The sequence below is a fragment of the Polyodon spathula genome, chromosome 7 (genome assembly GCF_017654505.1).
Source record: "Polyodon spathula isolate WHYD16114869_AA chromosome 7, ASM1765450v1, whole genome shotgun sequence".
Taxonomy (NCBI): Eukaryota; Metazoa; Chordata; class Actinopteri; order Acipenseriformes; family Polyodontidae; genus Polyodon; species Polyodon spathula.
Window position 1 is genome coordinate 48,350,667 of NC_054540.1, and position 23,692 is coordinate 48,374,358.

The 23,692-nt window shown below is 38.4% G+C and overlaps 1 protein-coding gene across 1 annotated transcript in view; it reads left to right on the forward strand.

The window, feature by feature from the left end:
* The window catches only part of LOC121318705 (kelch-like protein 4), a 62,447-nt gene that overhangs the window by 17,561 nt on the left and 21,194 nt on the right, over positions 1-23,692 (forward strand). The window contains exon 2 of the mRNA XM_041255663.1: positions 19,581-19,754. Coding sequence (XP_041111597.1) covers positions 19,581-19,754 — 174 coding nt within the window. The remainder of the gene's footprint in view (positions 1-19,580; positions 19,755-23,692) is intronic.

A 23,692-nucleotide genomic window follows, 5' to 3' on the forward strand; every position in this document is an offset into this window, starting at 1 on the left:
ACACTCTAAACAATTAAACCACAACACATTCTATACAAACAGATTACACAAATTCATAGTCCTATACAGATGTCCAAAATGAGCTCGAGGGGTTAGCGGCACATGTGCGTAGTCTATTGTTTCCAACCCGTTGGAGAAACCAGAAATGTCATAGAAATGTGTTTTCAAAGCTGCTTTTAGGGAAAAATAGGTATTTGGCTGTTCACCTCAAAAATGCATTGAGCACAACTGGCAATGCATGAGAAAGTGCCAGAAGCAACTGCGACTGTTTAACACTAGAACTGCCACAGCAGTCATTCTGACGTTTGATTTCAAATTTAAATTACTTTGCGTGTCTGAATGTTATGTGGTTGTCCATTTATGACTTTTCCTAAATACATGTATTAAATACCCTGATGGCATTTGAAAGGCAGGATGATGAAACTAAGGACGTTATAATCCCGTCCACCTAGAACTGCCAGAGCAGTCATTTTGACTGCCTTTTACAATACATTTTTTTTATTTTGAATTTAACCTACAATATTCTATTTTTAAATATACAAGCCTGTTGTTATCTCTACTGGACCTAGCAGCCATCGATTCCTTCATTTCATACAACGAATTAACTTAGGAAAATATCAGTAGAAGAGATTTCATCTTGAAGCTAGCCACAGCGCTTCGGCAGAAACATTTTTATCAGAAAACTACAAAACAGCAGGCTGCTGCAACACAGCTTGGATTCAGTGCTGCAACGAGTGACACTTGCAAGAGAAAACAAATATATTACTTTCATTTTAAATTAAAAACTACTTATGATTTTACAGTTTTGTATGTACATATTCTTCTTTACACACTAGTTTCTCATTTTTTGAAGTAGTTCTTTATATATGGTAAGTTAGAAAATAAACCCTTTTATGTTTAATTGTTCATTTAATTACAGAATTTTGGATGTGCAGATGTTTGATATGATGTGCTTGAATAAAACTTTTGAGTTGTATCTGATAGTTTTTCTTTCATTTTAATATTGATGTTGTTTAAAATGTAACCATAGTTTTAGGTATGAGTATAACCGCGGCAGTTCTAGTGTTAAAAAATTCCACAATAGCCGGCAGCTTTTGTACTGCTGCAAAGCATTCCCTAAAAGTCGTGAATAGTATTGAACTTGTTTAGTATATTTCAGCCTTCCAATTCGTTTGCGACTATTGCGACAGACACAACTCTTTAATACTCCTACCCCTTAGTCCTCTAAATGTGCTGTTAATAAATAATAATCATACTTTATCAAAACTAACATTTGTGTTGATTTTTGTTTTTATTTATTGTATTTTAGGGTTGTAAATTCACACTTTGGGTGAACCCAGCTAAATCATCTTTCGATTTTAGGTGAAGGTGGAATGTTTAGACTTTACAATTAAATTATTCTCTTGTCTGTGTGCCATTCTTTTTATGTGCTTTCCAATTGTGGCTTGCTTCTCTTTTTAATCACTTCCTTGGCACATCAAGATTCATAGCCATATGGCTTGCTCTTTGAAGACCAATGCAACATGCATATTCAAGGACACAGGATAGGGCACAATGCATCATATAATAAAATCAGTCTTACCTTAATCACCTAAGTGCATTTAGCCGTTTCATTCTGGGGCCTGATTCAAAAATATTTTTCCTGTGCTTTCATTTTAAATGTAAGCCAAATAATTCCAGGCTTTACTTCTGTGGAAACATCTAAAGCAGTGCTTAGTGTGCAGGAGAAATGTGTGTGTGTGTGTGTGTGTGTGTGTGTGTGTGTGTGTGTGTGTGTGTGTGTGTGTGTGTGTGTGTGGGTGTGGTGTGTGGGGGGGGGGGGGGGGGGGGGGGGGGGGGGTGTGTGTGTGTGTGTGTGTGGGGGGGGGGGGGGGGGGGGGGGGGGGGGGGTCGGAGTGAATTATTTAGAGAACTCTATGTCAGTCACTGAATATTAAAAATATCTTGACTAATTAAAACTATTCATGGGTAAAGTAATTATGGTGTAGTCATTCCACCATCTAATTGTTAATACTGTAAATGAAACAAAGCAGATTCTGAAAAGGTTTGAAATTCCCAGTTTATCATTTTGGCCTTTTAGAGGCATTCTGTGTCATTTAACCAAGGCAGAACCCATTGTCTGCATGTAGATATCTCAGAAGGGGCACATAACCACCTTGACTAGACCTCAACCGGTGTCCTGGTTTGCTGTTTAGGGGTATGGTTTTTTTTATTTTTATTCTAAGGAGATGTTAAAGAACTAAACTAGATGTTAAAGGTAAACAAAGTGACCCTTATGATTTGTAAACTGCAGAAGCATGTCTGTGGTTGCTATATGACATTATTGCGTAAATAGGGAGTAGCGTGGATCAACATCTGGTGCCTGCTTTTATCTCTTTTCATGTCAAATGTTTACTTTGGAATGGGAAATGTGTCCTGCAGTGAAAAACAGTCTGAGGTCTGCAGTTTCTGTAGGCATAAGAGAGAAACAGACAGGAACAAAGGGCCCTCCATGGATTTTCAGGAGAATGTCATCATTGGATTTCACTAGTATGGCCATACAGTAAAACAACACAATGTCTTTATTCATAAAGCATTAGTGGTCCAGTAAATGAAACCTGCAATGTATTTATTGGTTCACTACTGTTAAATATTTAACTGTAGGAATAGAAAGAGGATATGGACTTGACTGTTGATGTGAAAACATCTAGACCTTGGTCATCTTTAAACAATAATGAATGTATAAGTAATAGTTTTAATGTCTCCTATCCTAAACTTTAGGAACCTATTCAAGACATTTATCCTGCTGAATGCAAGTACGAAAAATGGCAGGAATCCTGAGAGAGTTTCAGTACATCAGAAGTAAATACAGTTGTAAGAATTTTTAAAATGGGGGTGCTGAAATCCATTGAACAAAAGTGTAACCCCTGTATATGATGGAAGCCATGCAAAGCCGCATCCCCAGCACCCCTACTTCCAGCGCCCCTGTAGGAAGTTGAAAAGTGTACTGTATGTAGGTGTGCAAATATATTGCTTCTACAAAAGGTTTAGTATTTTGATAGGTAGGTTATGTAGCACATGTGTGGTACAAGAATAACATACTGATGATTTTGTATATATGGTATAACATCCTTATAACCATGGGGGAAAAACATGTGACATACTATACATTTATATTATGACACAATGACTTATTACACCCCGTACCAATATCCCTGTATAGTTCGTATTCTGTTTTAATATAAATGTGCCATTGCATAATCTGTGCATTAAATAGTAATTCACTTGGAGATATGACAGCCCAGATTTCAGAAGATTGTTATGCTTTGTTTCTTTCTATTCAGTGAGACAGCTGTAGATAATATTGATGCTCAATTATTTTGCCCATAAGGCAAACAAAATATATTTACAAAATTACAGATTATTTCCTAATTATTAATGAATGCATTTGTTATGTACTAATCTTTTACTACTGTCCCTTGAAGAAGTGATTTAAACTATTCAGTACATTTAAATTTAAATAGTGTTTTAAAATCGATTTACATTTTTTACAATAATATTATTTACAATAAGTCAATAACAACACAGGCACGCCAACAGCTAGTTCCCATGTGTCTAGGTTTATGAGAATTGTATGTGTGTGTGTGTATATATATATATATATATATATATATATATATATATATATATATATATATATATATATATATATATTACTATTGAGCTTGAAATTAGAAACTGCCAACTACTGTAGCACTCGCTACAATTGTGTGAAATATAAACTGCTTGACATTACTGTATCTTGCTCAGAAAAGGAGCAGATTATGTGTAGGCTGATACACACCACAGGAAGAGGAAAAGTCAGGAAGAAATGCAAACAGGCGGCTCTCAGAGCTGGAAGAGATCGACTTCACTACACAGCTTAGTAAATATCTTTCAGGAATAAGCCTACAGGAATATATTTTCTGATTCATAAGATATAATTAGCGTTCCGCATTACCACTTTATTCCTAATTGTAATTTTTTTTTTAATTGAATCTCAATTTTTACTGATTTATAATAGATCAGATTATTGTGGCAACTGCTGGGCGTCGTAACTAGCTTGATCAGGAACTGAATTTTTTTTTTATTCTGGAGCCTATTTTGAGTGGATGAGGAAGGGGGAGAAAATGTAAATCAATTTATGAATATTCAAAAGAAAATTAATGTTTTGAAGTATACAAAAAGACAAACAGCAGAAGTGGGCTAGGTGAGGCTGAGGATGCATTACGTTGCAAATACTGCTGCATTGAGGTACATGTTCACGATGACAATAAAAGAACATACTGAAAGTAAGCGACACATTAAACTTCTACAGTAGATACTACTCTGCAATAGTTTACCTCCTCCTGTGCCAGAAACCCATTTGTTCCAGTGCTAGCTTTGTTTTTTGGGGGTCAGTCAATTCCACAGATTACAAAGAACCCAGGCCTATGCACTACATGACTAATTAAAAGATTTGTTGGGGTACAGTATATAGGGAGTAACAACTGGTTTAGCTTGCCTTAGCAAACACAGAGGTTATAAATAGGTAGTACGCAGACCTGACATTGGGGTCGAATCCAGGCAGCTCCAGAAGATAAACATCACTTTACTATTTTTTTCTGGCCAATATAACCAAAGCCACCAAGGTTCTCATCTGATTTTCAACCATTGAGACTTTAACCCCTCTAACATTAGGAGAGCTGGACAAACTCTGGACCTCTTATAATGAATGATCACAAAAATAGAATGCACAGTAATTTCATCATAATGCAACTAGTAATTCCACATGATTTATCACCACCTGTTTACAAACCACTTACTCAAAGAAATCCAATCATACTACTGCTACACCAAAACAAAAGTTTGGCAGAATACGCTGACTGCATTCAATAGTAGTAATGCACGCTAAGCTATATTTACGGTGTCCATTATAGGACATCTTCAGAACTCACCCCTCCTTGCGTCAATCGTCACTCCTCCTCAACTCAATCCTCACTCCTCCTCGACACAATCTTCAGACATCAGACCTCACCCCTCCTCGACTCAATCCTCACCCCTCCTCGACTCGACTGCCAGACATCAGACCTCACCCCTCCTGGACTCAATCCTTACCCCTACTGGACTCAATCGTCAGACATCAGGCCTCACCCCTCCTCGACTCAATCGGCAGACATTAGACCCCTCGACCCAATCCTCACCTCTCCTCGACTAGATCGTCAGACATCAGACCTCACCCCTCCTTGACTAAATCCTGACCCCTTCTTGACTCAATCCTCACCCCTCCTTGACTCAGTCGTCAGACATCAGACCTCACCCCTCCTTGACTCAATCGTCAGACCTCAGACCTCACCCCTCCTTGACTCAATCCTCACCCCTCCTTAAGTCAATCCTCACCCCTCAGACATCAGACCTCATCATCATCAACTCAATCCTCAACCTTTCTCGACTTAATCGTCAGGCATCAGACCTCACCCATCCTCAACTCAATCCTCACCTGTCCTCGACTCAATTGTCAGACCGCTTCAAGCCATACTATCCCCTCCTCTTTTTACGGTTATACTGAAATAGCTGGACAGAAATTTAACAGTAAAGTTTTACTTGCTAGAGAGACCGATGAGTACCACTATTAAAAAACAAAAAATAAATAAAAAAACACAAATTAAATAGGCCTATATTAATATAGGTACGCAAACGTATGTTAATAGGACACTGTGAGTTAGTACAGTTAAATGTGTTATGCGTTAATTTGAAAGTAAGTTAAAGAAACTACTTAATATATGTTTTCACATTTTTTTTTATTACTTTTAATATTGGTTGCTTGTGTTTTACAATGTTGAAAATCAGACGATGGAAAACCACAACCGTATCCTTTAAATGAAAACAAACACCAGTAACTCATTTTTTTCTAAGTAACATGCTAATTTTCTGTTTTATGTATTGCTTTATTTTAATTTTAATTTTAAAAGTTGTTTATGAGTTAATGTATTAATAGCAGGCTAAAGATAATCGAAGGTCTGAAGCAACAAATAACTTGTAGCTAGCTACCTATAAAGTAATATAATAATTACAACCAAATCTAACGTTTTTATTGTATTTTACTTCAGATCAACTAATCCTGAAATGTAATATGAAATTACGAATTAGTTCAAATTGCAAAACACAAGCAACCTATATTAAAAGTAATTAAAAAAATGTGAAAACATATTGTAACAACAATAATAATGATCCTTCAGTCGATTTCAGGTCCAAACTCGATCTTTATTTATTACAATAATAAATGATCAAAAACAATTTAACAAGGTTACCTAACAATTTAACAGGTTGCTGTGGGCCTATGCTGTTAAAATAAAACAATAACAAAAATTAATGTCAGGGTGCTTCCAACAACAACAAACACTTCCCCGCCTCATCCAACTACACGACCAATCACCAGCAGTTCCTGCGGTCCGTGCCAGTTGCCCATAGACTGCTGGACTGATGCGAAACACAGCCCATCCAACCCCAAGCGCTCCTATACTTCATAGACCCCACACACGTTACAATATATTACGTAGTTCCCTTTCAAGTAGAATGACAACCATTACCGAATGGAAGAGCCTCTCTGACCCATCAATCACTGAGCACATATAAAAAAGCTGCCCTATTAGGGCCCTGCTGTGAGGGAGAAGTTCCTCCCACCTGCTGCTGAAGAGGGACGTCCTCACAGTAGCATATTGCCATTTTATCTCTCACCTCACTGAGACAACACTCAGATCTCTTTGTGCTCTCCTTGTGCTAGAACTTGGCTCTTTTGCACAGTGAAAAACTCTGGATCGAGTCCCTAGCCTGCAAAAACTAATTTGCTATGGTAAGCTCTACATTTACGAGTGTATTGAGATTGTTAGTTGCCTTAGTCTCCTCAGGTAGATTTCTACTGATTAGAGCTGTTTTTGTCCCCTCTACAGAGATTGGCGCTAAGCTCTTTTCTCTTTATTCTCTCTCTGTAGTTAATTACTCTGCTTGATTGCGCAAGTTATTTGTGTCAGCCGCTGTTGGGTGATCCCGCTGTCAGGCGGCGCTGACCCTGATGCCAACTGACTCGACTCCAGCTGCAATTCAGCTCGGTGCCTACCGCACCCTCTTCGGCACTCAGAGCCGACTGTGCTCTTCCTTGGCTCGGACACTAACACCGTTTGGCGCGTATCCACCTCGGTGCCAACACCAATGCAGATTACTCGGTGCCGACTATGGTCACCGATGCCTACTGCTCGGAATTGACGCCCGCGCTGCCATGTCAGTGCACTCTGCAGGGTCCTCCACTGGGTTTGGGACTGACTCATGCAGCCAAGGCGCTGACAGGGGAGACAGAATGCTCTCCTTGTCAACGGTTCACCAACAGAACCAAGCACAGGAGGGCAGCCCTCTCCCCATCGAACTCCCATTCCTCAGAGTGTGGAAGGGTACTGTCTGTGCGACAGCCCAGGGCCTGTTTCAAGTGACCTCTGGAACCCTGCCTATTACAGTGGTGAGGGAGCGCCCCCATAGCCTTGGTCCAACCTCTTGTACCCCACCACCAGTACAGAGGTATAAACGCCCCACTATGGAGTCGTGGTGGACACTGCCTAGGCAGCACCGTTCGAGAGGTGCTCATTGGGTGGTAGACGCTCACCGAGGAGGTACCGCTTGCCTTCTCCTTGTCGATGCAGGCACTCTCCTTCTGTGTCTCCGGAGAAACGCCAGAGCTCTGCAGAGAGGTGTTTTGAAGAACTGGCTCAAGCTGTGAGAGCCCAGCAGGCCATGCTTGAGACCTTGCTGCAGGCTCTGGGTAGATTGTCCCCTGCCACCGAGCAGCCCCAACCCCCCCCACTCTCGCTCTCTGTCTCCGGTTCCACCTAGACCCCAAGCCACATCAAGCTCTCCTTCACTGTCTCAAAGTCAGACGTGTCTGACCTCACCACTTTGGTCGTGCAGGTCACAGCCGGGAGCTCCACTCCGACCCTCCTGCATACCTCTCAGAAGGAGGAGTTCCGTGCTCTGATGCATTGCGCAGCTGCTGCCACTGATGCTCCCTGGCCTGTGGAACAGGAAGGAAAGGGGAATTGCTTCCTTAAACAAAGAGGGCACCCTACACAGCATGCTCGTTGCTGGCGCCCCACACATTTTCCAAGTGCGTGGATGCAGCACTGGCTCCAGTGTATTCGGATCTTGAACTACCTGGATGATTGGCGATGATCGCGCGTTCCAAAGCATGCACCGAGGCGCACACCAGATAGGTTATAGATCACAAAGTTATGGCTCTCCATACATCAACAGAAGAGCAACTTCATACCATCTCAGTCCACAGTGTTCCTGGGGATCAAACTGAACTCTGTGAGCATGCTTGCCTCACTGTTGGAAGACAGGATTTGATCGTTGGAAGTCACGCTCTCCCAATTCAGGGAGGATGCTCTTCTACAGGTCAGAACTTTTCAAAGGTTGTTGGGGCTGATGGCAGCTGCCTCAAGAATCCTTCCCCTAGGGCTTCTGAAAATAAGCCTGCTTCAAGCTTGGGTGAATGGGCTCAAGGTGCATCCAATCTGCGATCAACACTGGCTGGTGTGAGTTTCCAGACAATGCCCGAAGACACTGGAGTGGTGCCTCCACCCCGCCAATCTGCGCCTCAGATCTCCCCTCAGCTCCCCCCACAGAAGGGAAGTTGTAACTATGGACATCTCCAGCCTGGACTGGGGATCGGTCTGGAATGGAATGGGAATATGATGTCAGTGGAATGGACCTTGGCAGCAAGTGCATATAAATTCCCAAGAACTGCAAGCAGTAGCCCTAGCACTCTTTCATTTTCGCCAGCAGTTAGTGCACACACATGTGCTGGTCCAGACGGACAACACAACAGTGGTTGCCTATGTAAACCACCAAGGCGGCTTGCGCTCACCTGACCTTCACAATCCGGCTCAGATACTCCTATCTTGGACGCACAGAAACTTGCGTTCCATCAGGGCAGTCTACCTCCCCGGTATGGCCAAAAGAGCAGCAGAGCAGTATCTGACGATTGACTCAAGGAGGGTTGATTGAGTCGAGGAGGGGTGAGGTCTGATGTCTGAGGATTGAGTCGAGGAGGGGTGAGGATTGAGTCGAGAAGGGGTGAGGATTGAGTCGAGGAGGGGTGAGGAATGAGTCGAGGAGGGGTGAGGATTGACGCGAGAAGTGGTGAGGATTGTCTCATGGAGGGGTGAGGATTGACGCGAGGATGGACTCCTTATATATGAATCAATAAGCACTAAATGTTACATAAAATTCGAGAACTGCGTTTGTAACAGTAAAATAAAGGGAATTATCTGCCAGTAAGATAACCATATGGATATGTACAATATAGTATTTTTATAAGAGAGAGAACTGTTCTACAGTACAAATTTGTTAAAACCAGTCAATTCATATGACTGATGTATTTACTGGAGTGCGTATTCTTTTTAAATATTGTCCACAATTATCATATACAGCATATTAAAAATCCTCTCACCGTGACAGTGTAAATGAGCATCGATTATGATCACCCTTGTATTATTTACAGAGGACAGTGAAAGCACTGCATTATCAAATGTAACTTTGTACTGCCTGGCGGCTAACTGAATTTCAGTTACTTAGGCTGATCTATACAAACAGACCAAAGTGCCGATAACCTCACCTAACGCTATTAGAGATCACAATCCATTCACTTGGCTTTTACATCTGTGTCAAGGAGACTATTAACTTTTCAGGAAGATACAAAATCCTGCATAGGGTCTATTAATAATAATAGATACTTTTTATTTATATAGCACTTTTCATTTAAAAAAAATCACAAAGCACTTCACAAAGCAGCATAAAAACAGAAATTTCAATAGACAAACAGACCCCTAAGATAGGCAGGGCCTTGAGAATGTAAGGATTTCTAAGTTAGTAATAAAAACTTAAAATCAATTCTATATTTGACTGGCAGCCAGTGGAGAGAAGCAAGGGCAGAAGATATATGCTCATGTTTCTTGGTCTTAGTGAGAATATGGGCAGAACGATTTTTTAACATATTGTAACCTGTTGATAACCTTTTCTGCATCAGTCGTAGATAATATAACTAACCTTTGGAATAAAACCCTGACATTGGCTTATAATAAATTGTTGACAACTGTTACTTTTAACAGTTTCAACTTAGGCATATGAATAATAGACAGTTCTAGCAAACTTAAATAAATTTACTGTATCTGTAAAGTATTATTTACTTTCAATTTATGTAAATTAGACGCTGCTGACAATTATTCTAGAGCCTAGATAGTTGTCACTATCTTCTAATAATACTTCTTAGCAAAATTTAATTTGGTTTTACCAACATAAGAAAGAAAGTTCATTTGAAAAATTTAGCTGAAGCTTAAGTATAGTGGAGGTGCTTCTTCTCACATAGTATGTACTTGTGAAAGATCCTCTCAACTCTCACAGGTTCGTTGCCCCTTTAAGACCAGACCCAGGACACAGAAATTGATTTTTAAAGTGCTTACACTCACTTTTAATAAACACAAATCAAATAAAACAGAACACAAACAAAACCTAACTCCGTTTTGGAGCTCTGACTATACACCACCAGTTCCCTGACTAACACACAGGACGGCTAAGCCATTTACCTGACACAAACAAAAACACCATACCTCACTCTTGACTGCTCGAAAACAGAGCACACCTTCTGCTTCCCACCTCTCAGCAGCCCTGAGCAGACTGGCTGCATTCTTTAAATACCCTGCACCTGGCTCTAATTTACAATTAACACCAGGTGCAGGGGATTACATTTTCACATGTTTTCTGCAGGGAAGGATTTTAACCCCCTCCCTGCCATCTTACAGTATTGTATGTCACAACAACCTCAGTCGTGTTTGCATAAAAAAAAAGTAAAAAAAGTATTGTCTGCATTAGCTGGTGAAATTTAAACCACTCTGTTTTTTCAACAAGTACAAGTAGAATGTAGAATGGATTTTCAATCAAAACTGCCCAACAGGTCTAAAAAAATAAAATGACCAACAGTAAGGGCTAAAAATCTAATTAAAAAATAAAGTCCTGCTTCTGTGCTTGCCCTTTCAGTTCATGACCCAGGAGACGTGTCACCCCAAGTGCTCCACTTGTGATCCATGCAATGCTTACCTACTGCAAGTAACAAACCGAAGCCCCAATGGGCTTTCAAGCATACCCAAATGGTGTTACCCTTCCTCGTCTGCATTGCCATGTACTGTGTATTTCGTATACACTAATTTCTTTGTTATCTCATATACTTGGATATGCAGTGTATGCCCTGATAGCATTAACAGGATATAGCTGAGTTTAATCATACAAGACAGCGACTTTAGTGACTTATTTTCTTTGAGTTTACTGACACTGTAATTGTTCATATAATAATTATAATATAATAATGTTATAACAACTAAATAGATCATTGCATCTTTTGCAGCTGGTTGTAATGTTATTGCTTATGGTTCCATTCCGCTGGTCTATCCAGTTAGCACGCTGTCCTACTATGATCAGTGCTGAATAGATTTGCATGCCAAGGAATGCCTTACACACTGTTTATGCATAGGTCGTTGAAGACTTGTTACACATCTGAAACAAAGTCGTGTTTGGGCTATTCCATATAGGCTTGGCTGCCATATCTGTACAGCGATGCTTTGGATAAGTATTCATTTGGAGTAGTTCAGCACAAGCACAAATTATGAAACCATGCACAGAATGACTTGAGGTCATTGTGTGATGTATGAGACTGAATTACTTATATTAATTAATTATTTGGAAGTGTTCTCCTTCTATATCTAGGTTTAACAGTGTTTCTAACAGGTAGTGTTGTCTGATGTTAAAAGATTTATAATCACAAATGCTAAGACTAGTTAACATGCCCAGCCTCTGCCCTGCTACACATACATTTAAATTATCCAAATTGATATTTATAAATTGCTGTTGTTTTTCCAGCAAATCGACTTGCTTTAGCACTTGACAAAGTACTAAATCGGTTAATCTACCTTTCACATGACATGACAATGCAATCCCAATAAGAACACACACGCACACATGCAACACATTGTTTTGTAACAATTACATTTTAAATAAAGCTATCTTTATGGAAATGTGTGATATATTTATTTTAACCAGTTCAAATAAAAACTGCTTCTTGACTTACTATGTTGCAGTATCCTTAGCAACACACCTCCTGAGTGTGCATATATATATACAGTGTCTTGCAAAAGTATTCAGACCCCTGACCAATTCTCTCATATTACCGAATTACAAATGGTACATTGAAATTTCGTTCTGTTCAATATTTTATTTTAAAACACTTAAATTTAAAATCAATTATTGCAAGGTGACATTGGTTCTATGTTGGGAAATATTTTTAATAAAAATAAAAAACTGAAATATCTTGCTTGCATAAGTATTCAACCCCCACACATTAATATTTGGTAGAGCCACCTTTCGCTGCAATAACAGCGTTAAGTCTTTTGCGGTAAGTATGTACCAGCTTTGCTCACAGTGTCAGAGTGATTTTGGTCCATTTTTCTTGGCAGGTTTGCTCCAGGTTGTTCAGGTTGGTTGGACGACACTTGTGGACCGCAATTTTCAAATAGTGCCACAGATTCTCAATGGGATTGAGATCAGGACTTTGACTGGGCCACTGTAGGGCATTCACTTTTTTGTTCTTGAGCCATTCCAATGTTGCTTTGGCCTTGTGCTTGGGATCATTGCCGTGCTGAAAGGTAAATTTCCTCCCAAGCTTCAGTTTTTTAGTGGACTGAAGCAGATTCTCTTGCAGTATTTTCCTGTATTTTGCTCCATCCATTCTTCCTTCAATTGTAACACGATGCCCAGTCCCTGCTGATGAGAAGCATCCCCACAGCATGATGCTGCCACCACCATACTTCACGGTAGGGATGGTATGTCTTGAGGCACGGGCAGTGTTAGGTTTGGGCCACACATAGCGCTTTGAGTTTTGGCCAAAAAGCTCTATCTTAGTCTCATCTGACCACAAAATATTTTCCCACATCGCAGCTGGGTCACTCTCATGCTTTCTGGCAAACTCCAGATGTGCTTTCAGATGGTACTTTTTGAGTAACGGCTTCTTTCTTGCCACCCTCCCATACAGGCCATTGTTATGCAGAGCTCTTGATATGGTTGACTGGTGCACCATTACTCCACTCCCAGCCATTGAACTCTGTAGCCCCTTCAAAGTGATTGTTGGCCTCTCTGTGGCTTCTCTCACAAGTCTCCTTCTTGCTTGAGCGCTGAGTTTTGAGGGACGGCCTTTTCTTGGCAGTGCCTGGGTGGTGTGATGCAGCTTCCACTTCCTGATTATTGATCCAACTGTGCTCACTGGGATATCCAAACACTTGGATATTATTTTGTACCCTTTCCCTAATCTATGCATTTGTATTACTTTATCTCTAACTTCTGTAGAATGCTCTTTGGTCTTCATTTTCCTTCAGATTCACAGCCTTACCAATGATCCTTCAACAGTGGGATTTTTATCCAGAAAATGTGACAGCAACTTTAATGGTTCACAGGTGGAGGCCAATGGTAAGGTAATTGTGTCCTCATTAGGGCAATTTCTTTCATTGGTGCAAAGTAGGAGCTTCCACAGCACAGGGGTTGAATACTTATGCAAGCAAGATATTTCAGTTTTTTATTTTTCTTAAAAATATTTCCCAACATAAAACCAATGTCACCTTACAATAATTGATTTTGAGTTTAAGTGTTTTAAAATAAAATATCGAACAGAACGAAATTTCAATGTACCATTTGTAATTCGGTAAAATGACAGAATTGGTCAGGGGTCTGAATACTTTTGCAAGGCACTCTCTGTGTGTGTGTGTGTGTGTGTGTGTGTGTATATATATGTATCTAATAGATGAGCTTCAGTGAGTTACAGGAAAATAATTTCATCTAGTGTTTTTGTGACATCATAAATTGCGAGACAGAAATCCGAGATGGAATTGTTTTCCTGTAACTCACTGAAGAGGCCATTCCATTATTTTTTTATAATACATGGATAAGTTTCTTTTAAAACGTTGTTTTTCAGTGCTTTACAGATGTTCTATGTTGTTATCCATTTCTCCAGTTTCTCTGAGGTCCGAATGTACCAGCTTTACATGTTTTTGTTGATCATTAATGAACATTTCTGTATTGTGGGTGTTGTCGAGTGATTGAAAACGAGACACTTTGTATTTGAATTGAAAGTGATGGTCTCGAGGAGTCGAATGGGTCAAAGTTGAAGTATATTTTTCTCTAGAGGAATTATCACTTTAAGGGATGTTTCAAATATACAGAGTGATTAGAAAGTAAGTTTATGTGGTATACTTACTATGTAATCACCCTGTGTGTGTGTGTGTGTGTGTGTGTGTGTGTGTGTGTGTGTGTGTGTGTGTGTGTGTGTGTGTGTGTGTGTGTGTATATATATATATATATATATATATATATATATATATATATATAATTACAGTTTGAGTGGAGAGGATGATTTTCAATCTGCTGAAGCAAGGGTAGGCTTTGAGCATGTGCTGATCACCTTTAGCTAAAAGGGCAGTGGAGGATCAGGAACAAATTGATTTGTTTACATTTCCTGTACAGTACTCTTTGCTCATTAAATGGGCATGAGTGAAAGGCTGGTAATATGATACCACCCTTCTGTCTACTGCTTCTCATTAGCCCTGCCTGACTTCTGAAGAGCTACCGAGTAGACAAGGAGAGGAATATGGCATTTTATCAGTTCTGTGTTAGAACCCTTGCAGCATTTATGTATTTCCAGTCTTAGCTTTCACAATCACTGTTGAGTTACTGCATGATTAAAACTGCATGTCTGGGGTTTATAAAAATGTCAAATATACTAAATTATTACTTTTCACAAGTTTTTACAAAGGAGGATACGGACAACATGCCCCACATGTCAACCAGTTCCTATCCAGTTTTAAATAACTTTAGCATAACCAAGGCAGAAGTGTTAAAGGGACTAGGAGCTCTTAAAATAAACAAATCCCCTGGGCTGGATGAGATCCTCCCAATAGTACTGGAAGAAATGAAAGAAGTTATTTACAAACCGCTAACCAAGATCATGCAACAGTGTGGCAGGCTGGCGAGTGGAAAGAAGCCCAGAGACAGACTGCAGTTCAAAAAAAAATAACTATTTTGTTATAAATAAACATAAAAATGAAAGGGCACAAGGGCCAAAACAAAGCAATTTCAACACAAAGAAAGACAAAAAACAAAACTTACAAAAATAACAATTTCCAGGCTGGGCAATGCCTTCACTGGATTCAAACTTTCCAAGCAACCAAAAAAAAGCCAAACTGCTTCCTCAGCTCCCTCTCTCCAAATGAGAAGCAGAGGCCTCCTTTTATATCAGGTGGCTGGGCGCTGATTGATCGTTAATCAACCTAATCAACTAATCAACCCCAGCCACCTGAACATAATAAACCCAGGCAGGTAGGGGAAGTTAACCCCATCCCTGCCAATTTAAAGGGCAGAGCTTTGCTCTGCCACAAACAGTCTCTTGACACAGGGGTGGTACCGACAGACTGGAAAATTGCAAACGTAATACCGATCCACAAAAAGGGAAACAAAACTGAACCAGGTAACTATAGACCAATAAGCCTGACTTCTATTATATGCAAACTTAAGTAAACTACAATAAGAACCTAAATGGAAAATTACCTACATAGTAACAGTATCCTGGGAGACAATCAACATGGTTTTAGGAAAGGGAGATTGTGTCTAACTAACCTGCTTGATTTTTTTGAGGATGCAACATTGATAATGGATAATTGCAAAGCATATGACATGGTTTATTTAGATTTCCAGAAAGCTTTTGACAAAGTCCCACACAAAAGATTCTGAAACTGAACGCAATAGTGATTTAAGGAAATATACATGGATTAGGGAGTGGTTAACATGTAGAAAACAGAAAGTACTGATTAGAGGAAAAACCTCAGAATGGAGTGTGGTAACCAGTGGTGTACCACAGGGATCAGTATTAGGTCCTCTGCTATTCCTAATCTACATTAATGATTTAGATTCTGGTATAGTAAGTATAGTAAGCACACTTGTTAAATTTGCAGATGACAGAAATAGAAGGACTGGCAAACACTGTTGCAGCAGCAAAGGTCATTCAAAATGATCTAGAAAAGATTCAGAACTGGGCAGACACATGGCAAATGACATTTAATAGAGAAAAGTGTAAGGTACTGCACGCAGGAAATAAAAATGTGTATTATAAATATCATATGGGAGATACTGAAATTAAAGAAGCACTCTATGAAAAAGACCTAGGAGTTTTTGTTGACTCAGAAATGTCTTCATAGACAATGTGGGGAAGCTATAAAAAAGGCCAACAAGATGCCCGGATACATTGTGAAAAGTGTTGAATTTAAATCAAGGGAAGTAATGTTAAAACTGTACAATGCACTAGTAAGACCTCATCTTGAATATTGTGTGCAGTTCTGGTCACCTCGCTATAAAAAAGATATTGCTGCTCTAGACAGAGTGCAAAGAAGAGCGATCAGAATTATTCCAGGCTTAAAAGCATGTCATATGCAGACAGGCTAAAAGAATTGAATCTGTTCAGTCTTGAACAAAGAAGACTACGTGGCGACCTAATTCAAGCATTCAAAATTCTAAAAGGTATTGACAGTTTCGACCCAAGGGACTTTTTTGACCTGGAAAAAGACACAAGGACCAGGGGTCACAAATGGAGATTAGACAAAGGTACATTTAGAACAGAAAATAGGAGGCACTTTTTTACACAGAGAATTGTGAGGGTCTGGAATCAACTCCCCAGTAATGTTGTTGAAGCTGACACCCTGGGATCCTTCAAGAAGTGCTTGATGAGATTCTGGGATCAATAAGCTACTAACAACCAAATGAGCAAGATGGGCTGAATGGCCTCCTCTCTTTTGTAAACTTGCTTATGTTCTTATGTTCTTATAAATAAAATATGTTAACCCTGATTATCCTGCATCCATCTGTGCTATGCTTTGGGTACAATACTAATTTATTCCCTGAAACTCACTCATTGAAATGCACTGGCCATAGTTACACACATTGCCTGTTTTAATTATGACATTCAGGCATACTTACAAAATATGTTAAGGTATAATTCATATATGTGTTTTAAATGTAAATCTTTTTTTTTCACACACTTTTTCTAGTGCAGTGGTGTGTTTAAATCCTGCTACGATTTTAAGTTTGGTTAAATAGTAGCAACCAGACAATACAACAGGAAAACAGCACATTCCTGTATTATAATAATCAATGTATAGCTTGCCAAGATAAGTCACATCCAGATTTTAGAGCATTTTACAACACAGTAGAATCATCCTCGACTGCATTGAATTCCTGTCCCTGGTTATTTCCAGATAACCACTAAAGGTGGTTGCTGCAATCACAGTGGATTTCCTGGCACTGTAAAAATCCAGCTTTGACCTCTCCCAGTGGGATAAAGGTTGATTAAATAAACCCCTTAGTGCAGTACAGTATATACATGGCAGATTCATATATATCAATACAATGAATTGTAATTGTGCAGTAGTTCTAGCTAAACATGATTATTTTATGTATGGATTATTATTCATGTGTTTCTGTTTTTAATAATGTATAGATGCTCTAAAACAATAAAGTTTTTCCCATGTAACAGGCCCACCTCAGAGATACACATACAAGATACACTAACCCAATTCTACTGTAGATCTGAAGGTCATTTCATTCTGCTGGGATGCTAATAATCAGAGCCATATGCACAAAAGAAATAATTAGTTGTAGAAATTATAAATGACCTGGTTAATAATAAATTTAAATGATGCCATCGGGGTTAGAAGGCTACAGTAAATAATGTCGATTATAAACATATAGTTTCCATACATCGGTAATATAAGCTCACACTGAAAATGAGAAGGATAATAACTATTCCAAATGTGTCTATCTATGAATGTTTATAACATGCACAAATAAGCATTTTTTTATTTTAGAAAAAACAGAACATGTCTCACACAGTTTGTTGCATTTTCTGTAGATGATGCAATATACCATTCCTTTAGAGGTGCGTGTAAAAGGTTCATGGATGTTGAATGATGATTTAGTGCCTCTGACCTCAGTTTGGGTGTTAATGTATTTACAGGTAATACATCATGGTCTGTTGCATGGAAGGGTGCCTTTTAGAAGTTCACCAGAACTTAGATTTTTGTACACTGTAGTTATACTTTTACCATGTGTTGTCAGGAGTGATAACTAAATGTTTTACCCTGTCTTACTAAGCTTCACTTGTTAATCTTTCCTAAATCTTCAGCACGTACACAAATGTGCAGTTTCACAGCTTTCCATACATTATGTTCCATTTACATGATGTGACAACCGATATAAAAGCTGCAAGCAGATTTTCTCCATGAAGGACATTTTCATGGAGAGAAACACTCGGCATGATTTGCCACCAGTCTGAAGACTTATTTAATTCAATGCAATGCCATGCAAATGTGTAATCTACTAATTTGCTGGGAGCGAGGCTCAACATTAGCATTCTGCCATACTGTCGGCTCTTATATGCCAAATTCCAACTGAAAGCGAATGTCTGTCAGCTGAGAAATCAGTTTTAATTGGAGATGACATAGCTTGCTAAAATGTAACCAAGGCTTATTGAAATTCCATGCTGTTTTATTTTTATGGAAGCAGCACTTACCTGAATGTTGGTCTTAAAAAAAAAGTAAGTGAGGCCTCTGATGTCAAGCAGTTATCTCTCCTGTTCTGAAAGGTGCATATGTGATCCCAAATGCCACAAATTATTAAACTAAGTTAGCTTTAAATGCTTGAAGAATTATAGGTAATAGAAGGGGAGAGTGAACAGTATCTCAAAAATATCCCTTCATTAGAACCTTCACCAATGCCAGCACTGGTTTTAAACTTGTCAGATGTGTAGGCTTTCATCTGGTAGAGCTGGTTCAAGAGATAGCATTGTGGAATGTCATTATGCTAATTATAAAAATAGTACATTTGAAGGCACTTAGTCTGCAAAACTGGTTATTTACTTCATTTGGATTCAGCGCTGGTCCTATTTAAAAAATAAATATGTAAAAATGATATCTAAATATTTGTTTTAAAATGGGTTGGAGCTCACCCCCTACCTTTTATAGTAAACTACAAGTGGCTAGACTGCTGTCTGTAGTTAAGAGTCCACTGTATGGGCTTTAAACCAGTAAAATAAAGCATCTTCTAATTTCCAACTCATATTAGCCACCAGAAAATTTGCTATTTTTGACAGTGGGCCCCATTCAGAAAGTTATTTAAGGATTTTTTTAAAATTTTTTTTTCAAAATCTGGCTTTATTAAAATGTAATATGCATGAACAGTCAAAAATGGTTTTATGACTATAAGAATGTATTTAAAAAAAAAAAAAGAACAATGCACAATGTTTGAGTTAAATGGTATATATTAGAATAAGTGAGCTCAATATTGACATTATGGGCAAAACTTTCTATTTTAATACCATGTCCTTAAAATGCCCCATGTTTTTCTAAGCTTAATTTGAATTTCTGTTTTAATAACCGTTCTTTTAATCTCTGCAGGTTATCAGTAAGCAGCTACTCTCACGCCACTATGAACTCCAACTGTTCTGATGAGTTTTTTCAAGCTATGAATCATGCAGAGCAGACTTTTCGCAAGATGGAGAACTACCTCCAACACAAGCAGCTGTGCGATGTCCTCCTGATTGCGGGAGATCATAAAATCCCAGCACACAGGTAAGACTTTAGCTCACTTTACCAGTGTGTTTCAAATTGCATGAAATAGACAAAACTAGTCTGATGCATGCTTTTTTAAAATATGATTATTGTATGATTACCTACAACACATATTCATGTTTTTGCATTAATTTGACATACATTATTTGTTATATCGAGATTATTTTGTTGATCAGAATTGGTTATTTTGCAAGAAACAAAAAAAGCTGATTTCTGAAGTGAGATGCATATGTGTGGACACTGCAGCCCACAGGCTAATCCTTGCTATTCTTTCACACTCTCCAGAAAATCAACCTTGATGATGCAATTTGCTAAAAAAGTATATGTTTGATATAGTGACCAATTCATATTAGCACCCAGTTTTACAGCTAAAAGGTTAATAAGCGCCCAACCTCCTGATGATATCACTTTGGTTCATGTCACACTCTGTTTAGTATCAAGGAAATGTAACAGTCATACAATTGATTTGCACCCCTCTTCATATCACTTCAAAATGCTGCATCAACTGTACTGTATTATCAACATGTTCTGTATACACTGTGCTCGACAGCCTCGACACATCATCACCCAGCTTGACTTGTGGAGATTAGAGATGTGTTTTCAGTGTTTTATTTAAACCTTTGCTTATTGAAATGAAAGTCTCAGAACCTAAAATATTTAAGAGTAGCCATGAAGGCTGAAACAATTGCTCTATCCGAGAAAGAAAAAGAAAAACAGTTCTTGCTTCCAAATTTTCTTCGCACCTGTCAACAATAGTTTATAAAAACATGATTAAACAGTCTAAGGAAATACAACACTGTCTCTTTGTATTACTGTCAGGTACATTACATTTTTAGTTCACCACAAAACTTAAGACCCCAGAGAAAACAAAAGTAAATAGAAAAACCACAAAACAGCCTTCTATGTCAGAGAACGTAAAGAGAGGACGTGTAAATCTTGTAATTCAAGAATTGTATTTATTTTCAAGGATTGAGGATCTGTACCCAGTACAAATAAATATAAAAAATATTTGTCTTGGTTTCCAAACCAATACTAGCTCTGTAAAAAAAATAAAAATAAATACGGGACATTTTATGCATTTCAATTTCAATGTTAAAATACGTATGGCTTCCTATATTCAATTGATCTAAACAGTGACAGATCTAATTACTGTTGCACTTATTAGAGTTATAGAGTCCAGGCTATACAATTCAAACAGCCAACAAATCATATTAGTATCCAGTTTATTTATGACGGTAATTAACTGAATAAATATCATGCTGTTTATGCCAAGTCTTGAAAGAATAAAATAAATAAACACAAAATACAGAAGGTTAAGAAGCAAGTTCAGCTTGTTAGGTCCTCGGGAGGCAGATGAGTTGAGAGCAAAATAATGACTCCACTAATTCCTCAGCTGTCTTCCTAACTATCTCTTGAGGAACGGCTTACCAGCTTAAATACAGCTCCTGACCTTTTCTGTTCCTCTTCTGGGATGTTTCCTCGATCCTGTTTTGTTGCTCATTTTTAAACATATTGCGAACTGCATAGTGGAATGGCATATATTACAGTATACACAAAAGGATCAAGATTAGTTTTAGTTTATCCTAATTGGGTTCCTAACATTGATCCTTTTCTTGTCTACCCAAAATATCACCCTTTAGAGGAACATGTGTTTTATGTCGTTTTTCGTTGAACCATCACAAGGCTCAGAGGTTTTGTCACATGATGTGATAACTTACAATGCATTGTTTGTTTCAGATCAGCTGCACAAAAACTGTCCCACTGAGTCAGCAGAGGTAAACAATGCTCAGTGTAGGGATGTTGTTTATAACTCCAATCTTAACCTGCATTATAGACTACTTGGGATCTTTCAGCCAATCAAATTCAAATCCAAAGTCCATTCAAAACGGTGACATCACAATCGGCCATGTACCTCAACAACATAACGGTATTCTTTCTTTATCAAACTTTTCCCTTATTTCAATGAAATTGGCCCAAATAAAGATTTGTAATGGTTAGAAAACATGTATAGCTGAATTAACTTGTGTATTAATAACAAAGCAGAATAAAGTTAGAGGACGGTCAATGTCTGTGTGTGGTTTATATCAACACTCATTGCGATTAAATGGACCAAAACTTTCAGTGCCACCACATTTTTTTGTTTAAACGAACGACAAAACTCACATGTATTTGTAACTAAAATTAATTCATTCACATTAACATTCATAAATATGTTAATACAAGTGAGAAAATACCTCCACCCTACCCGATACAGCCATATAAGAAATCCTTAAGACTGAGGGGTGGCTGGGGTGTTCAGGTTAGGGATGCAGTGCACTTGCAGAGCTGTAAGGGAAAGCTCTCAGGATGCCTGCCAGCACAGTCTCACTGTTGTGTCACCTTTTGAGCAAGAAATTGACCCCCCCCCAAAAAAAAAAGTCCTTTGTTTTCTCTGTTTCACCCATTTCTCGTGTATTTGTTTTCCGGACATTGTTACTCTTCTCTTTTAAACCCCACCCCCTGGTTTCCTCCCCTGACTGGACTGAGGAAGCATCTCTCTATCCTTTGTTGAAATCCTGCATACAAAAAAACCCACAGTATACACAGTTACTAAAGACTAAAATGTTTTGTTTTAATCACTGGGCATGTGATGCTCAACAGAGTAACTTCCAGGGTCAAGTAAATAGTTTCCATAGAATAACAGCTGGTAATGCTTGATCATATGAAACTGCTGAAAGTTGGAAAAAAAAAGGGCAACTCTGCTTACACTGCTTATTAGGCTGGTTTCTTTTTTTTTACGATTATGTGGTATATTTGAATTAGTTACACTTTACACTAAGCTTTTTTAGTATCGATTTAATTTAATTTGGGCTATACTTTTTTTTTAGTTTTTTTTTTTTTTTTTTTACTACAGGCAATGTTAGAGACACTAAGGGGTAGGTTTACTGAAGTGTTGCGCTTGTCGCAAACCAGTTGCAAACGAGTGGGAAGTGAAAGAGTTGGGTGAAATGTACTAAACAGCTACAATGCTATTTGAGACTTTTTAGACTTTGTGCAGCAGTTTTTCTTTATGGCTCAACCTTAGATGAATATGTCATTACGGGCGTTCCTGCATAAATTCGCAAAAATGGGGTGACGATAGTTATTATAATGCTATGTACTAAAGCTACTGGCAATTACGACATGTACAATTGCATCAATTTGTTAAGAACTTTTGAAAGTACGTTTTAAACAGTTGCAACTTTTTCTCGTGCGTTGCCAGCTGTGCTCAATGCATTTGAGGTGAACATCCAAGTACATAATTTTCACTAAAGTCAGGGTGTACTTATAAGCCTTGAAAACATATTTCTATGACATTTCTGGTTTCCCCAACATGTTGAGAGCAATAGACTGCACACATGTGCCACTAACCCCTCCAGCTCATTCTGAGCATCTGTATAGGATTGTTATCTATTTTGTGTTAATTGTCTAGGCTACTATGTAGACTAAGTTAAAAAATAATAATTAAAAAAAAATAATAATAAAACAGCTAAAATCATTTAGTTTCAATTAAAGATAATCTTTCATTCACATTGTACACCAATGTGTACAATGCAGCAGCATGATTTATTGTGTGTGGCTGGTAGCCTACAGGCTAAATTAAAAATAAAATGTGCAAGCTATTCATTCATTTGATTTTACTAGTGTACATTGTATAGGCCTACTGTACAGGTGTATATTTTTACATATTGTAATGTGTAGCCTACCCAAAACACATTAGTGTTATTTCTGCACAATGTTTTCCATTTAAAATGCATTGAGCACTATAAATGTATGTGTGTTATCTCAGAAATGAGTTTTAATCATAGAGTATTATCACTTCTGCACATGCATAGTTGGCATGCTTAGTAAGTCATTACATTAAGTAACCTTTAGGACTGTCTCTGAGCAAGCCTGTGAAAGGTGTGATTCTGTAATGC